The sequence below is a fragment of the Aquarana catesbeiana genome, linkage group LG10 (assembly GCF_042186555.1).
Source record: "Aquarana catesbeiana isolate 2022-GZ linkage group LG10, ASM4218655v1, whole genome shotgun sequence".
NCBI classification, from domain to species: domain Eukaryota; kingdom Metazoa; phylum Chordata; class Amphibia; order Anura; family Ranidae; genus Aquarana; species Aquarana catesbeiana.
This window is the reverse complement of record NC_133333.1, coordinates 162,524,935-162,544,147: the sequence shown is the minus strand read 5'-3', so window position 1 is coordinate 162,544,147 and position 19,213 is coordinate 162,524,935. Positions and strand designations below refer to the sequence as shown.

The 19,213-nt window shown below is 40.4% G+C and overlaps 1 protein-coding gene across 1 annotated transcript in view; it reads left to right on the top strand.

Moving 5' to 3' along the window:
- LOC141110993 (myosin-binding protein C, fast-type-like) overlaps window positions 1-19,213 on the top strand; it is a 154,023-nt gene that overhangs the window by 57,403 nt on the left and 77,407 nt on the right. Inside the window, exons 7-11 of the mRNA XM_073602874.1 lie at window positions 1,369-1,411; window positions 3,752-3,811; window positions 4,166-4,344; window positions 9,248-9,380; window positions 15,628-15,752. Coding sequence (XP_073458975.1) covers window positions 1,369-1,411; window positions 3,752-3,811; window positions 4,166-4,344; window positions 9,248-9,380; window positions 15,628-15,752 — 540 coding nt within the window. The remainder of the gene's footprint in view (window positions 1-1,368; window positions 1,412-3,751; window positions 3,812-4,165; window positions 4,345-9,247; window positions 9,381-15,627; window positions 15,753-19,213) is intronic.

Sequence of the window (19,213 nt, the reverse complement as noted above, 5' to 3'; positions counted from 1 at the left end):
CATAATGCCACTCTTATACACACAACATTTCTAATTATGATAAGGGGAAAGATGTTTTTATATTTTCCTTATTGTCTTTCCTCTTAATTCCCCCTCCCTTTCTCTCCTCACAGTAACCCACTACCTCTAAGCTAATGTTTGAAATTAAAATCCTATATCCATATTGTTTCAGCTTGTAGATTCCGACCACATAGTTCTACTCTATTCACCTCTTTCAATCCCTCATGGGGGACAACCCATATTATCCACTCAGGGCTTCAAAATTCCCTCTTCTAGTATTTACCACTTTTTCCTTCCACACTGTAGTATTTACCACCTTGACCCATTCTTCAGATGCCAGAGGCCTCCTTGATTGCCAGTTTTGCGCAATCAATTACCTGGCTTGAAATAGGCACCTTGATATTACTGTTTTGGTGTTTGTAGACACTCCAATTTCCTCCATATATCCTAATACATTACAAATTATACATTCAATTTCTGCAGCTGCTGAATACTCTCTGTGTATCACTTCACCATCTAAAAATATTTCCCCTCGGTATATGGTCCGTGTTCATGCAAATACAAATGCAAGAAACATAGTGCTCTCCACTTCAATCATTTATTCAGGTTCCCCCTTAAAAATATTGCACTTACAAGGATTAAATGGTTAAAATCACTTGTCACAGTATTACAAGACATCCGCTCTCTCACCACTCTGATGGCGTGACGTCATGGGCTCGGCTCCTCTCCTCTACACGCGTATCGCCTTACAATTGGCTTTCTCAATGGAGAGCACTATGTTTCTTGCATTTGTATTTGCATGAACATGGACCATATCCCAAGGGGAAATTTCCTCATTTGTGAGTTTATACAACAGGCTGGAGCAGGAGATCTGATATTGAAGTGGAGAGAAAGGAGGGAGCTTCCATTCAGAGCTTTTATGGCTCAGTGTTGAGGTGAGCAGGGATAACAGCTGGTGGAGGTGTGCACAGTTTAGAATACCTGAGAAGTGTGGTGGAAGCACAGCGGTGGAATATTTGTGCACAGCAATCAAGAAATTATAGAAGTTGATATATATATATATATATATATATATATATATATATATATATATATGAACTTTTTTTATTTATAAATTTCTTATGGACATTTGATGTTATATATTTTTCACTGTGTTTAGACTTTTTTATTCAAATAGTCACATGAGAGTTGGTAGCGCTGCACTATTTATATAATAGAGAGAGAGAGAGAGAGAGAGAGAGAGATCTATATATATAAAATTTTCCATTTCCCATGGGGAGAAGCACACACAGAATATGTATAGTTAAAATACAGCTGATGTTGGAGTTGGAAACCCAATGCTTTTTTTTTTTTACATTTCTTATGCAGCTGTATCAGAAGATGTCGGTATTTTAGAATCTTTCAAGAGGACGTAAGTATTTGTTTTTTGTTAATAATATTATTAACACTGACCTATAAATGGTAGCCTAAAGCTATGTTAACAGTAGCTTAAAAATAGCCATAGCACCCCATGCAACTGCTTTGGGGCCTGGGGTAGGAGGGGGGAACATTAGGGAAGTTGTTAATAAAAACTACTGCAAACTGTGTCATTTTCAGTTTAGAAAGGTTGAAGTCAGACTTCGGGAACATTGCTAGTCACAGACCTTACTCTGTGCAGTATGAAACTATTTCTTAGCAGTCTTTAAAAGGAGCTACAGTCTCCTACTCAAAAAAACTATAAAAGATCCCCATGATCCTTATAAAATGTTTTTTAATATGGATATTGTCAATAAAGCAGATATTGTCCTTACTTTTTAAATGACTGGTTTACTGTGCCCTGATGACATTTTGGTGGCGGCCGTCTTTGGTGTGGGCATCTGATGCTGACACCAGTGTATTCCGGGATTTAGTGCAGCTAGTTTACCCAGCATGCACATCCCAATCTTGCACATCCTCTGCCAAATCTAATGCCTCCATCACAGTGTACTGCCAAAAAGCACCAACACCACCTCCGTTTACTGCTCCTGCTGCCGTTTTCTCCTCCTTTTTCTTCTGCTCCTCCTCTGCCACCGCTCAATACCCTGTATCATCAAAATAGCTAATCCACCCTTCAAAAATGAGGCCTAACTCCACCTGGTTATCGTGTCATTACTGGTTTTAAAATAACACAATACCAGCAGCGGAGGATGCCATTAACTCCTGGGATTGATGACACTGATATCCCAGGAGTCAACAGGAGACTGGAGATGAAGTACCTCGCCATGGTGACAAGGCCCAGAAGTGCGGGAAATGTAAACAAAATAAAGGTACTTATACAAAAGCAAATATCCAAAGATTAAAGGCAGAGGTGTTAGCTACCAGTAGGGCCATGGGTGTTAGATAGGGTGAAGTTCTGCTTGAAGCAGCACATAGATGACTATAGTCAAAACATTGAGTCCACCTTTCAAAAATGGCGCCTAACTCCGCCTGGAATTATGTCATTTCCGGTTTTGAAATCAGGCAATGCCATCAGTGAAGAATACCTGTAAAACTTCACACCAATCCAAATTAATTTTTCAGCGCTTTGGCTTCGGTGTTGTAAAATCTGATTTAATTCCAATAAACTTTGCACATCCCCTTTGTGGTATCTTGAAAATCACATTTGCCCAAAATGATTACATTAAATTTATATTTGAATTACATTCTCTTTGTTACTTTATCATAAAATACTACAATAAAAGTATGGTGCTTTGTATTCTTTTATAAGACTTTTATAGCAATGTCATTATCTTCAGCACTATAAAGAGGACCTATACTCAAACATTATCATAAACATATAATAACAGTCACCTACATTTCTAGGAAAAAAATCTGCTCTAGATTTTGTTTTCATGACCAGCAATGGAGGGAGCATGGAGGGAGGGAGCATGACACATTTTTTTTCCACGATATTTAAGTATTTCACCCACTATATTTTTGTTGATTTATTTTTCCCAGGAATAAGGGAACATTTAAGAATAGGTCTACCTTAAAGAGTAACTCCACTTTTGTTTAGAAGAAAACAATCCCCTCTGGGAGGTCTATGCACATTACAAGGATTTTAACAAACTTTGTTGTAGATTCCTACCATTTTCTGCTCTGAAGGAAAAGCTGTTTGTTGGGTTATGTCAATGTACAAAGTTAATCTTAATAGATATATTTTTTCATTGTTAATCAGCTGATGAACTTGCAGTGTTCTACTGAGAAAAGCTGCAGGGTCAGCATCCCTTTAGAAGTAATTAACCCTTTTAGCGTATCTCACCAAAAATGAATTTTTTTTCCCTAAAATCGGACCTGTATCTTAGTGCAGACTTCTGAAAAAAATCAGCGAGCCAATCACACAAGCAGAAAATGACATTTCTGGGGAAGTTCTGTACACCAACTGTGTACAGAAGGCCTCCGGGTTGCCATATTGCACTGAGTTTTACAAAGAATTACAGTGCTGCAGATTGTAAAGGAAAGGTAATTTTCAAATAACATTCAATTACAATATGACTTGTATATGCTATGTTTTTTCTTTGCTATTTAGTTGCACAGAAAGTGGAGTTACCCATTAGGTTTTTGACTTTTGGATTGACTACTTGTATTCAGAGACATAACTGAAGTAGGATAGTAAGAATCCAGAAAATAGCACAGAAGACATTTTATAGAGAGGGCACATGCCACATAAGGAGAACCTATGAAAAAAAAAAGTTCATATGTGCAGATGATTCAATATAGTAATCTAACAAATGTAATGTTTTAATACTTGTAGAGGTGAACAAAAGGATGAAAATGCTGGTGAGCTTGACTTCAGTGCATTACTCAAGAAGAGGTATGTATAAAAAAAAAGACAAGGTTATTCATCAATGTGTTTAAGACAGACATTTCACCTTTAATTCATGTTTTATTGATAACTTCACTGACCTAATTACCAAAGATATCATCTAATTGGGAATTAGCATATCAGTTAAAATACAAATAATAATAGTAATAATTAGTAATTGATGTATTATAGATTCAGACACCTATTTACCTTAATAAAGGTACCAGAGTACATTTTTGCACTATTAAATTGAGAAATTATATAAAGAAGAGCAGATATTAAAAACAAGTTCATAAACAGCAACCTCCAGATTGTTTCCTAAGTATGCAGGAGTAATTTACAGAATATTGTTTTGAATCTTAGGGAGGAGAAGAAAAAAAAAGAAGAGGAACCAGAGGGAATTCCTCCAGATGTCTGGGAAATTTTGAAGAATGCCAAACCAAGCGAGTATGAAAAAATTGCCTTTCAGTACGGTGTGACTGACTTAAGAGGCATGCTGAAGCGTCTAAAGAAAGCAAAAGTTCAAATAAAAAAAAGTGAAGGTAATGTAACTATTCATAAAAATTACACCATGTGAAAAAACACACGCACAGCTTACACACTTACGCACAACTTTATCAACTTACATCATATTTAACCATATATGGATAATTTTAAGAACATGCACATTCTTTGCTTGCTTTCTACATTATAGGTGTGTAAAACATGTAAACTGAAGCAAAAATATCATTAGTATAGTCATAAAGGATGAGTATAGGGTCGGTCTGCCCACCCTAAGAAGAATCCAGTGTAAGAATATGAGTGTGACCCATATTGACTTATAATCTCCTCAAATAGTTGGACAGACCATGGAACTGGGCGCAGAATCTCCCAGCTGGAGTGCCTGATTGCAATAAGTAGCTGTACTGTTCTATACTCAAAGGTTAAATATTGACATCTATTGATATTTAAGTTGTTTTGACTATCAAAATGGTATTTAAACCTGATTAATATTTGTGGGTAATGAACACAATGGATGGAAACTATCAGGAACCTATGACTATGTGTCACACACACAGGGAAGACATATGTGTTTGCTACAGTCAGGTCCATAAATATTGGGACATCGACACAATTCTAATCTTTTTGGCTCTATACACCACCACAATGGATTTGAAGTGAAACAAACAAGATGTGCTTTAACTGCAGACTTTCAGCTGAGGGTATTTACATCCAAATTAGGTGAACGGTGTAGGAATTACAATAGTTTGTATATGTGCCTCCCACCTTTTAAGGGACTAAAAATAATAGGACAATTGGCCTGCTCAGCTGTTCCATGGCCAGGTGTGTGTTGTTCTCTCATTATCCCATTTATAAGGAGCAGATAAAAGGTCCAGAGTTCATTTCAAGTGTGTTATTTGCATTTGGAATCTGTTGCTGTCAACTCTCAATATGAGATCCAAAGAGCTTTCACTATCAGTGAAGCAAGCCATCATTAAGGTGAAAAAACAAAACAAACCCATCAGAGAGATAACAAAAACATTAGGTGTGGTCAAATCAACTGTTTGGAACATCCTTAAAAAGAAAGAATGCACCGGTGAGCTCAGCAACACCAAAAGACCTGGAAGACCAAGGAAAACAACTGTGGTGGATGACCAAAGAATTCTTTCCCTGGCGAAGAAAACACCCTTCACAATAGTTGGCCAGATCAAGAACACTCTCCAGGAGGTAGGTGTATGTGTGTCAAAGTCAACAATCAAGAGAAAACTTCACCAGAGTGAATACAGAGGGTCCAACACAAGATGTAAACCATTGGTGAGCCTCAAAAACAGGAAGGCCAAATTAGAGTTTGCCAAACAACATAAAAAAGCCTTCACAGTTCTGGAACAACATCCTATGGACGGATGAGACCAAGATCAACTTGTACCAGAGTGATGGGAAGAGAGGAGTATGGAGAAGGAAAGGAACTGCTCACGATCCAAAGCATACCACCTCATCAGTGAAGCATGGTGGTGGTAGTGTCTTGGAGTGGGCATGTATGGCTGCCAATGGAACTGGTTCTCTTGTATTTAATGATGATGTGACTGCTGACAAAAGCAGCAGGATGAATTCTGAAGTGTTTCGGGCAATATTATCTGCTCTTATTCAGCAAAATGCTTCAGAACTCATTGGATGGCGCTTCACAGTGCAGATGGACAATGACCCGAAGCATACTGAGAAAGAAACCAAAGACTTTTTTAAGGGAAAGAAGTGGAATGTTATGCAATTGCCAAGTCAATGACCTGACCTGAATCCGATTGAGCATGCATTTCACTTGCTGAAGACAAAACTGAAGGGAAAATGCCCCAAGAACAAGCAGGAACTGAAGACAGTTGCAATAGAGGCCTAGCAGAGCATCACCAGGAATGAAACCCAGCATCTGGTGATGTCTATGCGTTCCAGACTTCAGGTTGTAATTGACTGCAAAGGATTTGCAACCAAGTATTAAAAAGTGAAAGTTTGATGGACGATTGTTAAGCTGTCCCATTACTTTTGGTCCGTTAAAAAGTGGGAGGCACATATACAAACTGTTGTAGATCCTACACCGTTCACCTGATTTGGATGTAAATACCCTCAAATTAAAGCTGAAAGTCTGCAGTTAAAGCACATCTTGTTCGTTTAATTTCAAATATGTTGTAGTGGTGTATAGAGCCAAAAAGATTAGAATTGTGTCGATGTCCCAATATTTATGGACCTGACTGTATAACACAAGTTTGATATAATTTGGGTGACAATCCAGCTTTCATTTCTGAATATAGTCTTATAACTGTGAGAGCCTGATGTGTAGAGGGAGACCTCTCATACAGCCCCAGCTCAAGGGCCACTGATGTTGTGACAGTGGCCATGAGAGCTCAGTAAGGTATTAGTGCCTCTACGATCTTCTGTTAGTTGCAGGGGTGCGTGGCAGGTGCATCACTAGAGTTGAGCCGGACAGCTGGAGCAGCGGGTGGCAGCAGGAACAGCAGGCTGTGTAGACAGCAGCTGGTAGAAGATGCAGTAAGACTGGCAGCACACAGTAGGTGGAGGACCAGCGTAACCAGGCAGTATGCAGAGCAGGACAGACTGATAACTGGATGCAGGGTCAGACAAGCCAGGTCAGCAACAGATGGCCAGATACAGACATAAATGGCAGGCAGAGAATGGTCAGGATACAGACAGAGGTTAGCAACATTAGATCAGGCAGATGAGTAAGAGGTAAGAGGAGTCCAGAAGCAAGCCAAGGTCAGGACAGGTCGAGTTCAAGTGTGGTCAGGATAAGCCAGGATCACAGGAATCAAACACAGGAAACAGAAACAGGACTGTATAACAGCTGCAGATCAGGCAGCAACCTACTAGTGCAGCTGCTGCACTTATATAGGCCATTTGGCACCAGTGTCAGTGGCTAATGCACTCACACCTGCGCATGAGCATGACGGGCACCCGCAGGATTGTACCTGTGCATTTGCGTGTGCCTCAGAACTTCAAATGCACTATGGCCAGTGCGTCCATGACAGGCCCACCATGTAGGAAAAATGTCAGTTCCAGTCCTCTTCACTACTTGGTACAACTGGGAGGGCCTCCAGGCATCTTCAGTGTAATATGAACAGAGCACCACAGCTATATTCAACGGCCCATGTTTAAGATAGATCCTTCTACAGACCACACATGCACATGGTTTCCCCACACATTACCTTTGCACAGCCTATCCCCCCCCCCCGACTGCCCCCAGAAGCAGATGCACCAAATAATCATACCCCACAACCAACCTGCAGCATTGCAAATGTCGAGATCAGGAATTCTCCCATAGGTTGGGGAGCCAAACTTCATCACATTGAATAGTTAAATGCTAATATTCTACCTTAGATGTCGGCACTCCATGTATTCTGGGTGAATTCAGATTGCAAAACATTTTAGTTATTTCAAATTTACTTATACACTGTTTATATATGTGCAAGCCAATGTTTTTTTAGTACGCTATTCATGTGGTCACTACCTGTTCATTTAGAAAATACCCTTATGCCCCGTACACACAAGCGGAATGTCCGACAGAAAAACTCAGACTGGAGCTTTTCATCATATATTCCGATTGTGTGTATGCCTCATCGGACTTTTTACGTCGAAAATTCTGACGGACCTAGAAAGAGAACATGTTCTAAATATTTCCGACGGAACCAATTCCTATGGGGAAAACCGCTCGTCTGTATGCTGTTCCGACGTACCAAAAACTACGCATGCTCTGAAGCAAGTACGAGACAGAAGCTATTGGCTACTGGCTATTGAACTTCCCTTTTCTAGTCCCGTCGTACGTGTTGTACGTCAACGCGTTCTTGACGGTCGGACTTTGGTGTGATTGTGTGTATGCAAGACAGTTTCAGCAGAACTCCGTCGAAAAAACCTTCAGAGTTAATTCTGAGGGGAAAACCGGTCGTGTGTACAGGGCATTAGATAGATGCAGGTGAAATACTAACAGCAAATAGTCTCTCATAGTTGAGGTATACCTATGATGACAATTACAGGCCTCTCTCATCTTTTTAAGTGGGAGAACTTGCACAATTGGTGGCTGACTAAATACTTTTTTGCCCCACTGTATTTCACTTTGCAAAGAATACCCAATCAGGTGCAAGGAAAGTAAAAAAGGCATTTTTGCTTGCACATGATTGGATGATGGAAATCATTCACTAAACTTTGGGGAAAGTGTTACTTCCCTTGAAAAGTGAACAACCTATTTGTCTTTAGTAAATCAGCCCCTATGTTTGAGGCATATTCTGCCATCATTCATGGGACTTTGAGACACTATAAACATACCATATGGATACATATTGATGATGCATAGGGTTTATAAAAGAACATGAAACTGTTTTCTATGTTACCCCTATAATATATTTTTAAATGTAGTAGATGCAGCTTTATTTTTCCGTATTACAATCAGAACATGCTTCAAAAATATGAATTAACCATTAAAATGGGTAGCTATTAATGGTAACACAGCAGAATGAACAGTTCAAATTAGCCAATAAAAAAGCAAGCAAGCACTGAACTTCTGGAGAATCCGATCAATCGGTTTCTTATCTGCAACTAAAATTACATTGCCTAGTACCCCCACAAATGGCATTTTTGGCCAGAATTGATTATGAAGATTCACAACCCCACCCCATCCCTACAGACTTCAGTGTTTTTTTAATTAAATTAGAGACTTGCCAAACATTTTGCAGTACTTGGCAAACTCCATGCAAAACAAACTTTACAGGATTGGCTCATCAATACTCTTACTATCATGTTACCTTCCAACTCCATACATCAGAAAAAAGTACATTTCAGAATCCCTAAAATTATATCCTAACATACAAAAAAGGAGAAGTTTTAGAAATATGACACAAAACTACCAAAAATAGATACATTTTTTTAAACATATTAAAATGTTTTTATTCTACTTCCTGTGTTTTCAAGCATTTACAAGAAAACTGGATCCTTGCTACTCAGTGGACAAAGGCCAAAAGATCAAAATGTTTGTGGAGGTTGCAAACCCTGATGTTGTTGTGAAATGGTTCAAGAACGGTCAGGAGATTAAGCCTGGTGCCAAGTAAGTAGCAGTAAATTTGACTCGGAATGTATATCTTATCTTCTGGTTGAGCTTGAGAAAAGTGTCATGTGGGGACATCATGCAAATAAAGTTTATTCCTAAGGTCGCATGCAGATTGGGCATTTGTCCAGCTTCTCTAAATGCCTTTTTTCCTGGCAGGAAAAAAAGCAGCTTAAAAAGAAAAAAAATGCACCTAAAGTGTTTAAGTATGTAAAGCATTTGGGCGCTAAATTTGTCTAGCATTTAGGTACATTTGGACTAGTTTACAGGTAATTAGGCATATCAAGCATTTTTCCTGATCAAATGCTCCTCTCCTGAACGTGCAAGTAATGTTTTTTTTTCAGCCTCTAAATGCTCCTCTTCTAATATGCCTGTAAACGCCTATGTGTGCATGGCCACATAATTTAACATAGAGGGGTGTTTAGCATATTGGGAGTCCCCCATAGGGAGGTTAGGACTTTAAAGGCAACAAAATATCGTAAAGGATACAATAATACAATTTAAAATTGATGTATTTTATTTATTTAGTTAATGATTAAAAAGTCAGTGCATAAAATTATTGCAACTGACTCATTACTAGCAACAATGACATTAAAAAATGGGGGATGTCAAAATACAAAATAACAACACTTGTGATCTCCTAAAAGAATACAAACATCAATGTACAAATACAATTTGATCTCTCCCTGGAAAAGAAAAAAGAAGAGAAGAAAGCCCGAGGCGTTTCAGGAATTGATCCTTTCTTCAGGGGCTTGTATGTAGAAACAGGTGCACATCTGATGCAAGACCTGAACGTGTTTGCTGATGAATGTTTGCTGGACGAAATTGAACAGAGATCTGGTCCAGAAAAAGAAGTTTTTTGAAATAGTCCACTGTGGTGGGGCAAAATGAGGTAGTACTTGGTTGATGAAAATTATATATGAACCACGATATGCGATATAATGTTAGATAGTGCCCCACCATAAGGGTTTCAAAAGATACATATGGTGTGCCAATAGTTAGAGTCAGAAAAAATACCAATGCTGAAACATCTTCATCACATCAGCAAGCAGACTGCAGACTTACGAAGTAAAGAAAGCCATATGCTTTTGGCGGGTATACACATGCATATAATATACATGTGTGTGTGTGTGTGTGTGTGTGTGTGTGTGTATATATATTTTTATATTATATTATATATAAAATATAATTACATGTCTGAGTAAAGATCCCCCCTTACATCAGGGTCTCCAAAGAGCCACCGGCCCCCCCACTTACATCAGGGTTCCCAGAACCCCCCTCACTACATCAGGGCCCCCAGAGAGCCTCCTTCATTACATCAGGGTCCCCGGAGAGACTCCCTCATTATATCAGGGTCCCCAGAGAGCCCCCTTTACATCAGGGTCCCCAGAGAGCCCCTTCCTTACATCTGGGTCCCTAGAGAGCCCCTTCCTTACATCAGGCTCACCAGAGATCCCCTTCCTTACATCAGGCTCCCCAGAGATCCCCTTCCTTACATAAGACTCCCCAGAGATCCCCTTCTTTACATTAGGGTCCCCAAAGAGCCCCAGGGCTCAGGAATGCTCTACATAAAGAATGCAGGGCTCAGGAGTGTGCTGCATAAAGAATGCAGGGCTAAGCTGTGCCCATCTATGCAGCCTCACATGTGCCCATCTATGCAGCCTCAGCTGTACCCATCTATGCAGCCTCATCTGTGCCCAACAATGCAGACTCACCTGTGCCAGTGTTAGTCCTGCTTTTTGGATAGGCTCCCACCTATGATAGACAGCACATGTCCCGGCACTGGACAAGTGTGCTGTCTGTCAAAGGATTTTGGATGAAACAATGTGAGCTGCTATATAATACCTAGAAGCCACCAACACTTCCCACACTTCCAAATATGTGATAATACAGAATATTTAAAATAAGTGCAGCGCTATTACAAATATCACACTGGCACAGTGGCAGGTGTCAGGCCGGCGTCACCCACTATGTCAGCTCTAATTTTAATCGCCGGGCGCCCGCCATCATAAAGTCCCACCTCCTGGTATGGCTCCTTTGACAGACAGAATATTTAAAATAAGTGCAGCACTATTACAAATATCAAAAAGTGCATAAAAAATATACATAATGTAAAGTGCAATCCTCTATAAAATGCAATAATCAAAAAAAAATTTTAACAATAAAGTGCAATTTGCTCCATATTCCACACAGTGTTCTTATAAATTCCAATAGTGCAAAAAAACAAACAGTCCTTTTGTTGGTTTGTGATATCAGTATACATGGAGATAAAATCTTCACATTTATCCACTTCTGTGCATCTACAAATAGCCTTGTGTCACTGCCACCGGTTGTGCCCTCACCTTAGAGGCTTATTATTAGTGCTTTAGATCACAATCACTCCTCTGATTGGCCTCCTTAGATTTTCCTCCTTCATATAGCTCATCCATTTTTACTTAGGCATCTCACATCACAAGGTGTACTGCTTCCTTATTGTTAACCATTGGCCTCTACTCACATCGCCCACATGTGGAAGGAACCAGGAAGTAACAGAAGAAAAACAGAGCCAGTGTAAAAGACGGGGGAACGCTGATAACCGTGGCTGCAGATCCGGCTGTGGGGTGATACCTTGTCCCAGCACTTGTGGATACATATACCAAGGCTTGGTTTTTTATTTGAAAAATGAGAGTGGAACTTATTTTATGCTTTATATAAATAAATTATTTTTAAAATAGTAAAGCACTATTGTAAGCTTTGTACCTTACATGTGGGCGATGTGAGTGGAGGCCAATGGATGAGCCACCCCCATCAAATCATTCTCTGCAGCTATTACCTTTTGTACCACCACCCCCTTCCTTTAGAATGTAAGCTCTATGAGCAGGGCCCTCCTGTACCTTTTGTATTGAACTGTACTGTAATTTTGTTGTCCCCCCCTCTTGTGTGAGAGGAAAATCTAAGTAGGCCAATTAGATCTAAGGCGCTTAGATTGTGATCTAAGGCGCTATTAATAAGCCTATAAGGTGAGGGCACAACCGTTGGCGGTGACACGATGATATTTGTAGATGCACAGAGGTGGATAAATGTGAGGATTTTATCTTCATGTATACTGATATCACAAATCAACACAAGGACTGTTTGTCAGTTTTTTTGCACTATCTATTTGAATTTATAAGAACACTGTGTGGAATATGGAGCACATTGCACTTTATTGTTAAAAAATTTTTTTGATTATTGAATTTTGTAGAGGAGTGAACATTATATTATGTATATCTTTTTATGCACCTTTTGATATTTGTAATAGTGCTGCACTAATTTTAAATATTCTGTCTGTCAAAGGAGACATACCAGGAGGCAGGACTTTATGATGACGGGCGCCCGGCGATTAAATTTAGAGCTAACATAGTGGGTGACGCCAGCCTGACATCTGCCAGTGTGTGGCCCCCCGGGGCGGACCACCCCCCCCCTGCCTCAGCACCCGCCCTGGTCACCCTAGAGCAGAGGTATTGAGTTAAAATTCATGGAGGTCTGAACAGTAACATTTTCTTCCCGCAGAGGTCCGAATCGCATATTTGTGCAACGTCTCAATCCTATCACAGTCCCCTCATTTTATATCCCAATCCCATTCTCGCATCAGTGTCCTTAGTCCCCCGCACATCAGTCACCCACTTCACATTAGTATTCACTGTCCCCTTCACATAAACCTCCCCACACACACACCACTGCCCCCTCATCCCCCAACAGTACTGCTTCCTTTACACCCCCCCCCCCCCCCCCACACTTAAAATAAAAAAAAAATATTTTCTGTGCTATGGCTAGTATAATGGTAGAAAATGGAGCTGGTAGCACAATACTTATGTACAAAATATATCAATATATCAATATAGAGAGAAATGTGCAGAGCTTCTGTACCATTAAGTGTGAGATACTATACATGCAATGTGACTTGACTTGTGTGTATTAATTGCATAAGCAACCTTCACTTGCAGCGATGAAAATAATTACAAAACAATATTTTTTTTAAATGCAATGAATTCAGGGAATAATTAAACTGTGTGATTAGGATGTAAGAGTCTATAAAACCAATTAATATGGATGTCAGTTCATAGGGGAAAGAGGTCATTATAGCTATTCAACTCAGAAGTGTCAGCAGGTAGGGTTTAAGACCATCCAAAGATCCCAGATAGAAAAAGCACACCACCCTTGTGCAGCAGTTGGAGGCTTACCAGAAATATTTGACCACTAAATAGTGCTCAGACCCACATTAGATTAGTATAACACAATATTCTCTGATCACAGAGTCTCAATACGTGTATCCTGGATCACTTATACTCCCTCAGGAGCAATGGTTCATGGCCAGATCTCATATAGCAGCCGACATAAAAACAAACAAAGCAGTACCCATAGTGAAGTTCAGTTTGCAGGATATTAAATTTAGTAAAAAACAGTATTGCTCCCCTCCCCCCAGAGCACTGCTCCCCTTTCACATCTCCCTCCTCATATCACAATAATGTTCTCTGCCACCACCTTCAAATCATCACCCCACACACACACAGCACTGCCGTCTTCATGTCATCCCTGCCTTTCAATCCATAGCCATGTCCTTTTGCCTACCTTACACAGAGTGGAGAGCAGCTGGGAGGCACAGCAGCACTGGATGAAGAGAAGGGGGTGGGGCGGAGGCTGTCAAGGTTAACTTTTCCTATTAACAAGTTGGTGATTGGTTGCTAGTGTCCTAGAATTCTATCACCTGCTAGTTAATAGGAAAAGTTAACCTTGGCAGCTCCTGCCCTCTTCCCTTCCCTTCATCCAGTGCTGCTGTGTCTCTCAGCTCTCTCATTGCTATCTCCTGCCTCCTGTTCTCCGCGCTGCCTTGAGAATGACAGCAGATTCAGGGCTATAGCCCCAGTAGCCACTCCCTAGCGACCCCACTGCCCTCAGCCACTCCAACACACCTGGTTGAAGGAAAGTTACTGCAAGCACATAAAAGAACCTTCGACTCAGCTGTGAATTAGCACCAGGAAATAGAGCATTTAGTAGTAAATGAACTCAATGTATTGGTATGAGTTAAAATAATTGGTGGTTTGAGCATAAACAAACACACAGAAGGTAGGTTCAGACATAGTACACTAGACAGAATAATCAGTATGTCAAGGTAACTTAGAATAGAGTCCTGTACCACTAGACTGGAATTAACTCAAGAATCATCAAAGTCTGCAATAAATGGTGTATATAAACATTAACTGCAGGGTGAATAATAATACTATAACTAGTATAACTGGACTCAGCACTCTGAATCATGCTCAGGCAGCCGTTATGTAGCAGTGGTGGTGCAAACTGGACAGAGATGTGCACCACTTGCACTCCCTCATGGCAAGAGGAAGCTGCGTTCTGTACAGCTTGAGAAATGTAGTTCTTTCCCCTCCTCCCGGCTACCTCCCTCTGGGAAATTCAGTTCAAAAGCTCTTGATTACAGTAGAGTCTCTCTCCTCTGGACTACAGTTCCCACAATGCAATGTTGCCTGACTTAGTCTATTGAACACTTCCTTCTCTGCCGCTCCCTCCTCTTGCTGATTTAGCTGTTAACCAGTTCAGCACCACAGGGCAGCAGCCACAATGAGCAGCCAGTGTTTCTCTCATCCTCCATTCCCAGCCAAGCACCTGGCTATACAAAGGAGACCCAGGCCATATCTGGACAAGGATTGTTGGAAAAAAAAAAAAATTCCCACTTACATCAGGATTGATCAATTTTCAAATATACTGTATATACCATAATTTGTAGACACTGAAAATTTCACACAAACCAATTAACATACACATATTGAGATTTTTCTTTTTTACCAAATATATGTAGCAGAATACATTTTGACCTAAATTTGTGAAGAAATTTGACTTTATTGCATATATATTTTTTAACAATAAGTAGAAAATATTGGGAGTTTTTTTTCAAAATTTTTGGTCTTTTTTCGCTTATATAGGAAAAAGATTTAAAACCATGTGGTGATCAAAAGAAATCTCTATTTATGTGAAGAAAATTATATAAATTCATTTTGGGTACGGTGTTGCATTACCGCGCAATTGCCAGCTAAAGTGGCGCAGTGACAAATAGCAAAAAATGGCTTGGTCATGAAGGGGGTAAAACATTCTGGAGTTCAAGTGGTTGTTTCAAAATATCAACTGTAGTTTCTGTGTACATGGAAACCTGAGCTTATCTTTGCCAAATTTGAAATGTTCACTCCTGTCTCGTAAACAAACCATTTTATCTTTATAGATTTGTGTTTGAGAATGTTGGCCTAAAGAGAATAATGACCATTAACAAATGTACCCTGGCTGATGATTCTTCTTATGAGTGCATCATCGGAGATGAGAAATGTTTCACAGAGCTTTTTGTCAAAGGTAAGCTTTTTGTATTAAGGTTCATAAATGGGTAAAATCAATGGTAGTTGGACCATACAATACAGCTTGAAGTATACCTAATGTGCATTGGCTCTGCAATGTGAATTACTATTTGCACATTCTGTAAATGTTGTGCATTTTTTTCTTTCCAATATTTTTTATTGAATATAGTGTATGAAAAATATACAATACATATTTCTCAAATATAAACAACAATGTAGAAAAGATTAGAAGAACAAAGCTCGGCCAACATGGCCTACACACAGTACATATAGCAAAATGTAACATTTTTACTGGTGAGTATATCAGTTCTACATCTGTCTGTCCTTATATTTTAGTGCCTTAGCATCGTTACCTTATCACTTATGTATTCTTTGTAGAGAGGCTGTGGCGCCCGGAGCCCGCCCGTCCACCCCGCATGGGATCAATTCTGCGGACGAGAGGTTCCCGACCCCCAACCCCCCCCACTTACAAGCAGCAATGCTACTATCGCTTCTTGATTCTTTGCTAATGTTGCGAGGGCAACAACACCAGACAGGAGAACCTACGTAAACTAATAAATGTGGAGAGAGGGAAAGTTAAGGAGCAAGGGAGCAGAAAGAGAAGAAAAGAAGAAATAGGGGGAAGGGTTGGGGTTGAGTGCACCCCTAGGAAACTTTTCTTAGATCCATCAACTATCGAAGCCCACAGATAGGTATGTTAACCATGGTTCCCAAATCCTGTCGAAAACCCGTTGTTTATCCAATAGAATCGCCGACAGGCGTTCATTAATCATGATCCATGTCAGTTTAGCTTTTACCAGTTCAAATGGGATCAGAGGTTTTCTCCAGGATCTAGCAATCGCAATTCTAGCTGCTGTGAAGACAAAGGATATGAGTTTTTTCGTGTATCGAGGCACGCCTTCCACTGGACATCCCAGTAGAGCCTGTTGTGGGGATTTGGTTAGGTTAACTTGGGTCAATGAGTAAATAAAATTGTAGATGCGTATCCAATACCTTTTAACCTTAGGACAGGACCACCAAGTATGATATATCGTGCCCTCCCCTCCACACCCCCTAAAGCACAATGGGGATGCGCCGGGAATGTATGTAGCGATTCTCGCCGGGACCATATACCACCGTAATAAGACTTTATAATTCGCCTCTATTAGGGAGGTATTTATATAACCTTTTGAGGCCAATTGGGCTGTATTAAACCACGTGTCCATTTCCATCGTTTCCTCTATATCTTGTTCCCACTTTTGCATGTAAAACAATTTTTCTGACTTGGAGGAAAAAATACCATAAATGTTAGATATGTGACCTTTATGTTTATCGAAGGACCTGCATAAATATTCCATTGGAGTGAACGTCATAATGTCAGCTTTGCGCTGTAGAGCTTTCAGGAAATGTACTATTTGGAGGTAGTGATAGAGTTCTGTGTTAGGTAATTGGTATTTTTCTATAAGGAATTGCTTCGATAGTATACCTCTATGGTCACATAAGTCGGCTATACGAATCAAGCCCTTATTGGTCCACCATAATAATCTTTGAGGGTTAAGACCCGGGGTGAATTCTGGGTTGCCCGTTAATGGGGCTAGGGGAGCATGAGGTGAGTGGAAGGTAAAAGGTTTTTGTAATCTATCCCATAAACCTAATGAGAATGATAATGTGGGGCATAAAATGGTCGGTCTGTCTTTCATATGAAGCCACATCAAATGGCTTATCGGTTTTGTGGGGTATGGGGATGATTCCAGCTTCATCCAAGATGGTTGAGGCAGTCCAGAGTGAGTGCGAATTAATTGGGCCAATTGGGCTGCCTCAAAATACCTGACCAAATTTGGTACTCCCAACCCCCCTTTAATTCTGGGGGCGTATAGGGTTCGTTGATTCACCCTGGGTCTTGTGTCTCCCCAAATTAACTGCATAATCTTTTTCTGAAAAACCTTAAGATCGTGTCTATTGATTGCTATTGGAAGGGTTCTGAACAAATACAACAGTCTTGGTAAGATATTCATCTTAATGGAATACAGTCTGCCAAACCACGATGGAGGGCTTTTAGCCCATGACAATAAGTCTGCTGATAGCTTCTTATAGAGAGGGGGGTAATTGGCCTGATACAGAGTCTGCAGATTGTTGGTTAGAAAGATTCCCAAATATGGGAGTTTATTTTGTTGCCATCTAAACTGAAATGATTTTTGGAGAAGTTGTACAGTCTGTGGTTCTAGGGTCAGATTTAGGGCTTCAGATTTGGAGTGGTTTATCGTGAGACCCGAGAGTGCGGTGAAGCGCCTCAGGACTCGGTATAAGTTAGGAAGGGACGTAATCGGGGAGGAAAGGAACATAAGGATATCATCGGCGAACAGAGAGCATTTCTGCTCCCCGTCGCCGCAGCATATGCCTTTTATGTCTTGGTGATTCCTAAGCTTTATCGCTAGGGGTTCTAATGCTAAGATAAATAGAATAGGAGAGAGGGGGCACCCTTGTCTCGTTCCCCTGTGTATGTTAATTGTGTGGGATTTGAAGCCTTTTATCTGGATTTTGGCCGTGGGTGTTTTGTATAGTACTTGTAATATATTCAGGAAATGGGGCCCAAATCCATATCTTCTCAATGCGTAGTATATGTACTCCCACGTTACCGAGTCGAAAGCCTTACAAAGGTCTAATGACAAAATCATACCTCTCCGCGGCCCCAAATTGTCCCAGTTTGAATTAAGTGCTGCAATGATGTCTATCGCTCGTCGGGTTTGATCCGGGGCCTGTCTGTTTGGAACAAATCCCACTTGATCAGGGTGGATATATTTGGCCAGAAAAGAGTTCATTCTGGTTGCCAAGACTTTGGTCATTAGTTTAAGGTCCACATTAATAAGTGATATCGGGCGATAATTTGCGGGATCCCCATGATCCCTTCCTGGTTTTGGGATTACTTGAATGAGGGCCTCATTTTCATGTAAAGATAAGGGGTTGCCTTTCCGTATCGCATTAAAAAAGGAACACAAGTGGGGAGTCAGTATGGCTGCAAATTTTCTGTAATAGTGGCCCGTAAAGCCATCTGGGCCAGGTGCCTTTGAGGGGTTCAAGCTCTTAATGGCTGCCAGAATTTCTCCTTCCGTGAAGTCTGCTTCCATTAATTCTGTGTGTTCCTGTTCTAATGTTGGCAAGGGAATGTCTTTGAAAAATTCCTCTGCTCGGTCCTTGGAAAATGGGGTGGGCTTATTATACAGATCAGTAAAGAATTTTGAAAATTCTAGAAGTATCTCTTGGGGGTTTTGAGTGATTTTCCCGTCTCGAGTACGCAGTCTAGGCATGGCTGGGTTAAATGGTCGCGGTGTGAGTTTTCTAGCTAAAAGTGTGGTAGGTTTGTCTCCCTTGGTATAATAGCGATGTCTAGACCAGCGTAGAAATTTCTCAGCTTTGGTTGTTAAACTAAGATTTAGTGCCGTTCTAGCTGTGTCTATTTTATGTCGCAGGTCAAGATGAGGG